The sequence below is a fragment of the Salvelinus fontinalis genome, chromosome 6 (genome assembly GCF_029448725.1).
Source record: "Salvelinus fontinalis isolate EN_2023a chromosome 6, ASM2944872v1, whole genome shotgun sequence".
In the NCBI taxonomy this organism is placed as follows: Eukaryota; Metazoa; Chordata; class Actinopteri; order Salmoniformes; family Salmonidae; genus Salvelinus; species Salvelinus fontinalis.
Genome location: NC_074670.1, coordinates 76626562 through 76635778, shown reverse-complemented (window position 1 = coordinate 76635778; position 9217 = coordinate 76626562). Strand labels below are relative to the sequence as shown.

General features: G+C 47.5%; 1 protein-coding gene across 2 annotated transcripts in view; it reads right to left on the bottom strand.

Moving 5' to 3' along the window:
• The window catches only part of LOC129858464 (gamma-aminobutyric acid receptor subunit beta-2-like), a 94776-nt gene extending 91294 nt beyond the window's left edge, over positions 1-3482 (bottom strand). Inside the window, exons 1-3 of one of the 2 annotated variants that reach the window (XM_055927715.1) lie at positions 3326-3482; positions 3087-3187; positions 2427-2494 (exon numbers count right to left, since the gene is read on the bottom strand). In XM_055927715.1, the coding sequence (XP_055783690.1) occupies positions 2427-2494; positions 3087-3187; positions 3326-3438 (282 nt within the window). In that variant the 5' untranslated portion in view covers positions 3439-3482. The remainder of the gene's footprint in view (positions 1-2426; positions 2495-3086; positions 3188-3325) is intronic. The other variant, XM_055927714.1, reaches the window with a different exon arrangement.
• Positions 3483-9217: the final 5735 nt, after the last annotated feature.

Below are 9217 nucleotides of genomic sequence, written 5' to 3'. Positions count from 1 at the left end.
CCCTCCGTAAGGAGAACAGAAGCGTCCCCTCCGTAAGGAGAACAGAAGTGTCCCCTCCGTAAGGAGAACAGAAGTGTCCCCTCCGTAGAACAGAAGGACAACAGAAGCGTCCCCTCCGTAAGGAGAACAGAAGCGTCCCCTCCGTAAGGAGAACAGAAGTGTCCCCTCCGTAAGGAGAACAGAAGTGTCCCCTCCGTAAGGAGAACAGAAGTGTCCCCTCCGTAAGGAGAACAGAAGTGTCCCCTCCGTAAGGAGAACAGAAGTGTCCCCTCCGTAAGGAGAACAGAAGTGTCCCCTCCGTAAGGAGAACAGAAGTGTCCCCTCCGTAAGGACAACAGAAGCGTCCCCTCCGTAAGGACAACAGAAGTGTCCCCTCCGTAAGGAGAACAGAAGTGTCCCCTCCGTAAGGAGAACAGAAGTGTCCCCTCCGTAAGGAGAACAGAAGTGTCCCCTCCGTAAGGAGAACAGAAGTGTCCCCTCCGTAAGGAGAACAGAAGTGTCCCCTCCGTAAGGAGAACAGAAGTGTCCCCTCCGTAAGGACAACAGAAGCATCCCCTCCGTAAGGAGAACAGAAGTGTCCCCTCCGTAAGGAGAACAGAAGTGTCCCCTCCGTAAGGAGAACAGAAGTGTCCCCTCCGTAAGGAGAACAGAAGTGTCCCCTCCGTAAGGAGAACAGAAGTGTCCCCTCCGTAAGGAGAACAGAAGTGTCCCCTCCGTAAGGAGAACAGAAGCGTCCCCTCCGTAAGGACAACAGAAGCGTCCCCTCCGTAGAACAGAAGTGTCCCCTCCGTAAGGAGAACAGAAGTGTCCCCTCCGTAAGGAGAACAGAAGCGTCCCCTCCGTAAGGAGAACAGAAGCGTCCCCTCCGTAAGGACAACAGAAGTGTCCCCTCCGTAAGGACAACAGAAGTGTCCCCTCCGTAAGGAGAACAGAAGTGTCCCCTCCGTAAGGAGAACAGAAGCGTCCCCTCCGTAAGGAGAACAGAAGCGTCCCCTCCGTAAGGACAACAGAAGCGTCCCCTCCGTAAGGACAACTGAAGCGTCCCCTCCGTAAGGACAACAGAAGCGTCCCCTCCGTAAGGACAACAGAAGTGTCCCCTCCGTAAGGACAACAGAAGTGTCCCCTCCGTAAGGAGAACAGAAGTGTCCCCTCCGTAAGGAGAACAGAAGTGTCCCCTCCGTAAGGACAACAGAAGCGTCCCCTCCGTAAGGACAACAGAAGTGTCCCCTCCGTAAGGACAACAGAAGTGTCCCCTCCGTAAGGACAACAGAAGTGTCCCCTCCGTAAGGAGAACAGAAGTGTCCCCTCCGTAAGGAGAACAGAAGCGTCCCCTCCGTAAGGAGAACAGAAGTGTCCCCTCCGTAAGGAGAACAGAAGTGTCCCCTCCGTAAGGAGAACAGAAGCGTCCCCTCCGAGCCTGCTCCAGAGCAAACCATTGATACAGTGTTACATAAGATGCCTATGTCTTATACAGAGAGAGATCCTCTTCGTACCATGTCTGTGCACCTACTGGTTTTCTCCAGCACGGCAACAGAGGCTGTGTCCCCCCCCCCAACTGGGAACCCTATATAATACACTACTTTTGACCAGGGAACCATAGGGCTCAGGTCAATAGTAGTTCACTGTATATGGAATTTTAAAAAAGTAGTGCACTATATTTTGGAAAAGAGTGTAATTTGGGACGCAGCCTTAACATTGTGTAGTGGAGCTCGATAAGATACCCAGGTGACTTCCATCCTATGTCCAGGCATGCATTATTAACCACATGTCTACGTCATCACTCATGGTTTGACGGGGGGGGGGGGGTAATTCACGTAGCTGATGATGCGCTCCCCCTCGCGCTTCAAAGTGAAGTGAGGCTCGAGCGAGATAACTCTCCCAAAGCAGCGCGCGGCGCAATCACGTTGAAAATACATTTGTATTAAGGAGAGAAAAGGGAAATTGGGAAATATCTCTGTTTTTCCCCCTTCGTCTTCTTGACTTGACGTTATAACGCGCCGCGCCGCATGTCAAGTAAAATGATAGCAGTCCATTAACTGAAAGACAAGACGCCACAGCCTCGAGCGTCCGTCTGCGCAAGGATGTCAGTACAAATGCGCCAGTGAGCGTGTGTTTTGAATTCAAATGGGAACCAACACACATCCACCATCCATGGCCGAAAAAATGGTAAATGCAGAGCCTGAGACGGAGCTTGAGCCTACTGGACGATAGAACACTATTCAACACGAGAATCGATTCCATTCTAGAATCAAACTATCGTCAGACTCCGCCACGTCGTTGCCATCATTTACCACAATGCAGAACGTGACATGCGTTAAGTGCCCTTTTCAAACATGGATGACAATGCGTTATAGGTTTCTCTATACGAATCTACTCAGCCAGGCATGCTGAGTAACATAGAAGGAGGATGATAATGATGCACGTACCATATTGACTTCAGACACCATGTCTATGCTGGCTATATCTATATTCATCCCCACTGCCACCGGCGCACCTGTGAAGCGAAGAAAAACAGGTTATTAATCAAAGAGAAGGGGATCTTTTATTTACCTATTAGAAATAAGAATTTGGTGACCGTTATTCTAGAACGTGGTACCGTTCTTCTACCAGTAGGTTGCTGTCAATGATAGATCGCCACGTTCTCTCATCAATGTACATGATACATGTTTTAATGCCGTCTTAATGATTATCATCGTCAATTAAAATGGCTATAATCATCAGCATCATCATTTGGAACTCCCTTGATGATTTCCGTTTCAGACAGAATGGTAGGCAACCAGAAGTTCAATAGGCTCCCAGCTGCGAATAGAATCGACCATCAAGTTAAGAGACCCTTCTTCTCCATACAGAATAGGCCAGCATGTCTTATTTCATCAATAGAAGGCGGTACATTGGAAAAGGTTTTTGGTGACGGGGAAACGTAGCCTAGTCTATGGATGGAAGATTGATCATGAGGGGGAAAAAATTGTACCAGAGTTTTTTTTGTTGCAGCAATTCATTAAACATGTATAGCACTGCGCGTCATAAATGGCAGCAAACATGACATTCATCATCTCGATTTGCTTTCCTTTTGTCTTTCTTCTTACCTCCAAAATCTGGCCTCAACCGAATGTCGTAGCCTTTCATCAGTCTGTCGACCGTGTCTTTAACCAGCGGCATATTACTGGGATCCCTCAGGTCTTTGGCGCTGAGGGGAAAGACAGAACAGAAGGCGGTCGGCATGCAAATACCTACTTAAAGACAAGATAGGCGCGTTAAATAGCCTCGGATACATGCCATGCAATGGAATTGAATAATGCGCGTAAAAACACAAATTCTAATTTACCTTTGCGCACAGCAGATAAAAGTAAAAAAGAACGAAAACGTTAAAATTCCAAAGTGGTTTTTCCTGAGCTTCCCCATCGTAACAGTTGTGATGCGAGTGAGGAGAACGCACATTCAACTTACTCCAGAAAGCTCCGAGAACCCAATGAGGGGCGCATGCGTACATCCTACCAGAAGATCAAACACTGGCTAGTGATGATGGTGGATGAGCCGTTTCCATTGCTGAGAAACAAATTAAAGGGACAAGTGGATGGATGAGCGTAATGAAGAAAACATCTTATGCCGACCCGACCTAACAGCCGAAATACAATTAGTATCATTCCAGCTTAATCCTTATATTGGCTTATGTTGATAGTTTAGAGAACTTTGCAATGAACAGTGCAAACCAATTAATACAATCAATAGGATATAGTCTGTTATATTAAAATCAAAAGGATATAGTATATTTTATATTAAAATCAATAGGATATAGTATATTTTATATTAAAATCAATAGGATATAGTATATTTTATATTAAAATCAATAGGATATAGTATATTTTATATTAAAATCAATAGGATATAGTGAATTACAGTATTATACATTGTCAGACTCTCACAAATTTAAAGTCAACAAAGTTTATTGTGTCAATGTTGTGACAATCATTATAACTTCTCATAAGACGTTGGTAGCGATACATTAAATCATTAAATCTACAGACACACATCACATCAAGTCAGACTATATGATAACATTAATAAAAACGTATATTAATATAAAAGCAAGTACAATAATAACAATACCCAACATTTGTCTTGCACATCATGTGATTACAATGAAGGGGGGGGGGGGGGGGGGCAGCGCCATTTAAACCCCTTCCAATCAAGACGGGATTAAAGATGTTTACCTTGCACATACAACCATATGTATTACACAACCCTAGTTTAGAGCAGCTCAATTCATTGACTCAATTCCAACATTGCTGGCTATGACCAATAGCCTCATAGTCCTACCTATAATAAAAACATCCAGATATTACATCCACTTCTAAATCTGATCCCTGAGTGTTTTAAAGAGGCTACACAAACACAGCAGCTGTTGAAATATCACATCAAATAGAAAATAAAAAGCAATACAATATAAAAACAAGGTAATCGCCAGGTTCTGTGCATACAGTGCTTTCAGAGGCCTATCTGTGTACTATGAATCATCAGTGCTTTCAGAGGCCTATCTGTGTACTATGAATCATCAGTGCTTTCAGAGGCCTATCTGTGTACAATGAATCATCAGTGTTTTCAGAGGCCTATCTGTGTACTATGAATCATCAGTGCTTTCAGAGGCCTATCTGTGTACTATGAATCATCAGTGCTTTCAGAGGCCTATCTGTGTACTATGAATCATCAGTGTTTTCAGAGGCCTATCTGTGTACTATGAATCATCAGTGTTTTCAGAGGCCTATCTGTGTACTATGAATCATCAGTGTTTGAGGCCTATCTGTGTACTATGAATCATCAGTGTTTTCAGAGGCCTATCTGTGTACTATGAATCATCAGTGTTTTCAGAGGCCTATCTGTGTACTATGAATCATCAGTGCTTTCAGAGGCCTATCTGTGTACTATGAATCATCAGTGTTTTGAGAGGCCTATCTGTGTACTATGAATCATCAGTGCTTTAAAACCCTGCATGTAGTCTTTTTCATTTAATTTTCAAAATCACCACTGTACGTCTAGTAAAATCACTGTGTGCATTTATTTAATGAAAAGAACTCCACATATATTTTGAAATCATTTATTTCGCCGAGCCTCCTTTTTCTATTGAAATGCTCAGTCTGATCGTGTGGTCGTGTTAAATGTATTTACATACACAATCCTGATTGGCAGATAGGATTGTCTAGACTCTAGCCCGCTTACCCCTTCAAAGTAGGAAGATGCATATGCAAATAAAAGATGACTGGTCATTGGTCAGAATAATCAGATCAGATTGTGATGTCATGCTGTGGATCAAAAATTCCGTAGATGTGGTATAGGAGTCAATGGAACGCATTGGCTCACATTCAACAAATCTGACCTATCGAAGTGGATATTCGTCTTGATTTATACATTATAACAGGCCCACAATGTGGTTAGTTATGTCCAATTTGGATACATTTCGCTGTTTTCGTTGCATAACATTTAGAAGTAGTCCCTTTTCAGGTTTAGAAGAAGTGACTGCTAAATGCTAACTTCTGTTTGTATAAGCTGGTAGCATAGCTAGCATACAGAAATCTGTGGTGGTAAGCAAAGTCATTTTAACTGTAATGCAGTTGATTGGTGATGATGACATGAACATGTGTTGGGGTTTGACATCCATAAAAGCATTATACTCCGATTTTTACCTCAACATAGTGTGACATACACATATAAAACATTATACTAATTTTGCTGGGGGACAATGAGGACATTCGGAATCTTTCCCCCACGGCCGTTTCCCCCACGGCCATTTCCCCCACGGCCGTTTCCCCCACGCGTTTTCGTGGCGATTCCACTGTTTTGGTCAAGTTAGATGTGGTAAAGTGGGCAATCTATCTTACCCAAACAGGCTTAAATTCCAGGCATCATTTTCAACATTTTCTGAGTGTTATTTCGACCTCATAGTGTGGAAATATTATTAAAACAAATAGGAAAATGACTGCCACTTTAATACAACCAGAACTAGAGCCATGACTGGGGAGGACAGGGAATGTAGAAAGAGAAATTCAGTCAGTGAGTCACACAATTCATATTGTCAAGTTGAGTAGAGTTCTATTTCACAGGCCATGTAATAAAACATAACATAAGAGAAAGGAGAAGAGAGGAGGGGTGAAGAGAAGAGAGGAGACGAGAGAGGAGAGGGGACGAGAGAGGAGGGTGAAGAGAGGAGAGGAGACGAGAGAGGAGAGAATAGGAAAGAGGAGAGGAGGGGGACGAGAGAGGAGAGGGGACGAGAGAGGAGAGGGGACGAGAGAGGAGGGGTGAAGAGAGAGGAGAGGGGGCGAGAGAGGAGAGAATAGGGAAGAGGAGAGGAGAGGGGATGAGAGAGGAGAGGGGACGAGAGAGGAGGGGTGAAGAGAGGAGAGGGGATGAGAGAGGAGAGGGGACGAGAGAGGAGGGTGAAGAGAGGAGAGGAGACGAGACGAGAGAGGAGAGAATAGGGAAGAGGAGAGGAGAGGGGACGAGAGAGGAGAGGGGACGAGAGAGGAGAGGGGACGAGAGAGGAGAGGGGACGAGAGAGGAGGGGTGAAGAGAGAGGAGAGGGGGCGAGAGAGGAGAGAATAGGGAAGAGGAGAGGAGAGGGGATGAGAGAGGAGAGGGGACGAGAGAGGAGGGGTGAAGAGAGGAGAGGGGATGAGAGAGGAGAGGGGACGAGAGAGGAGGGTGAAGAGAGGAGAGGAGACGAGAGAGGAGAGAATAGGGAAGAGGAGAGGAGAGGGGACGAGAGAGGAGAGGGGACGAGAGAGGAGAGGGGACGAGAGAGGAGGGGTGAAGAGAGGAGACGAGACGAGAGAGGAGAGAATAGGGAAGAGGAGAGGAGAGGGGACGAGAGAGGAGAGGGGACGAGAGAGGAGAGGGGACGAGAGAGGAAGGGTGAAGAGAGAGGAGAGGGGGCGAGAGAGGAGAGAATAGGGAAGAGGAGAGGAGAGGGGACGAGAGAGGAGAGGGGACGAGAGAGGAGAGGGGGCGAGAGAGGAGGGGTGAAGAGAGGAGACGAGACGAGAGAGGAGAGGGGACGAGAGAGGAGGGTGAAGAGAGGAGAGGAGACGAGAGAGGAGAGAATAGGGAAGAGGAGAGGAGAGGGGACGAGAGAGGAGAGGGGACGAGAGAGGAGAGGGGACGAGAGAGGAGGGGTGAAGAGAGGAGACGAGACGAGAGAGGAGAGAATAGGGAAGAGGAGAGGAGAGGGGACGAGAGAGGAGAGGGGACGAGAGAGGAGAGGGGACGAGAGAGGAGGGGTGAAGAGAGAGGAGAGGGGGCGAGAGAGGAGAGAATAGGGAAGAGGAGAGGAGAGGGGATGAGAGAGGAGAGGGGACGAGAGAGGAGGGGTGAAGAGAGGAGAGGGGATGAGAGAGGAGAGGGGACGAGAGAGGAGGGTGAAGAGAGGAGACGAGACGAGAGAGGAGAGAATAGGGAAGAGGAGAGGAGAGGGGACGAGAGAGGAGAGGGGACGAGAGAGGAGAGGGGACGAGAGAGGAGGGGTGAAGAGAGAGGAGAGGGGGCGAGAGAGGAGAGAATAGGGAAGAGGAGAGGAGAGGGGATGAGAGAGGAGAGGGGACGAGAGAGGAGGGGTGAAGAGAGGAGAGGGGATGAGAGATGAGAGAATATGAAAGAGGAGAGGAGAGGGGGATGAGGCTCTGCTTCTCTCTCCGTCTCTCTTGGATTAGTGTTGTAGTGGGGCCTGTGACTCTGTAGAACACAGCAGGCTTCAGAACAGCATTGGTTCACTGTTGCATCACCAGTTCTAGACATCCTAGATTATATCATCCACTTCTTTTTGATTTGTGTGTTTCTCCGTTTGTTTGTGTGTGTGTGTGTGTGTGTGCATGTGCACATGTGTGTGTGCGTGTCTTCAGGGATGCTGGAGAATCAGAAGTGCCAAATGCATCCATGTTTAAAGCACCGCTCTGCCAAGGACAAGGACATCTCTTCAACAACTGATCTCAGCAGGTCTGGGCAGAACAAAGTGTGAACAGAATAGACATGAGGTCGGAAAAGATATATATTTTTTTGTTGTATTCATTTCCAGTGTGGATTGAAAGTAATGTGAACGCTGAGTACTTGTTGGTAGAGCGAAGGACAGATGAATGAACAAGGTGTCTACAGAACATGCTCAGTAGATGACATCAGTTGGAGCACAGGGCTCAATCCTCTCTGCAAGGACAGAAACACACAGAGACAGAAACACACATGAGGAATGAGAGCAGGGCAAATCACACACACACACACACACACACACACACACACACACACACACACACACACACACACACACACACACACACACACACACACACACACACACACACACACACACACACACACACACAGAGAAAGTGTAAAGATGTAGACATCTTCCCATGATAATGATATACTGTAAATTACAGTAATGCTCTCTCTCTCTGTCTCTATACTACAAAGGTACGAAGTCAGAGACACTGTGCCCTCTGTCCTCTGAATAAGAGTTGAAGACATCAGTTCCAGTAGCTAAAGCAGGGTCCACCATCTTGTCTCTGTCCTGGTAGTGCAGAACGTTCTCAACAGAACAAGCATCAACATTCTGACAGGAACATGATGGGCAGATTTACACTCCACACTCTTATGTAACGACTTCTCCCTGTGTGTGTGTGTGTGTGTGTGTGTGTGTGTGTGTGTGTGTGTGTGTGTGTGTGTGTGTGTGTGTGTGTGTGTGTGTGTGTGTGTGTGTGTGTGTGTGTGTGTGTGTGTGTGTGTGTGTGTGTCAGTCAGACATAGCTTTGTGTGCTCTTTCTGTCGCTCAAATCCACTCCCTGTGGAGAAGGAGCATTATTATTCAAATGACTGTCTGTACCCTATTCCCTCTGTAGTACACTACTTCTAACTAGAGTTCTATGGGCCCTGGGGACGGCAGTGGTGGGCCCTGGGGACGGCAGGCGGCCTAGTGGTGGGCCCTGGGGACGGCAGAACGGCCTAGTGGTGGGCCCTGGGGACGGCAGAACGGCCTAGTGGTGGGCCCTGGGGACGGCAGAACGGTCTAGAGGTGGGCCCTGGGGGTGGCAGGCGGCCTAGTGGTGGGCCCTGGGGACGGCAGGCGGCCTAGTGGTGGGCCCTGGGGACGGCAGAACGGCCTAGTGGTGGGCCCTGGGGACGGCAGAACGGTCTAGAGGTGGGCCCTGGGGGTGGCAGGCGGCCTAGTGGTGGGCCC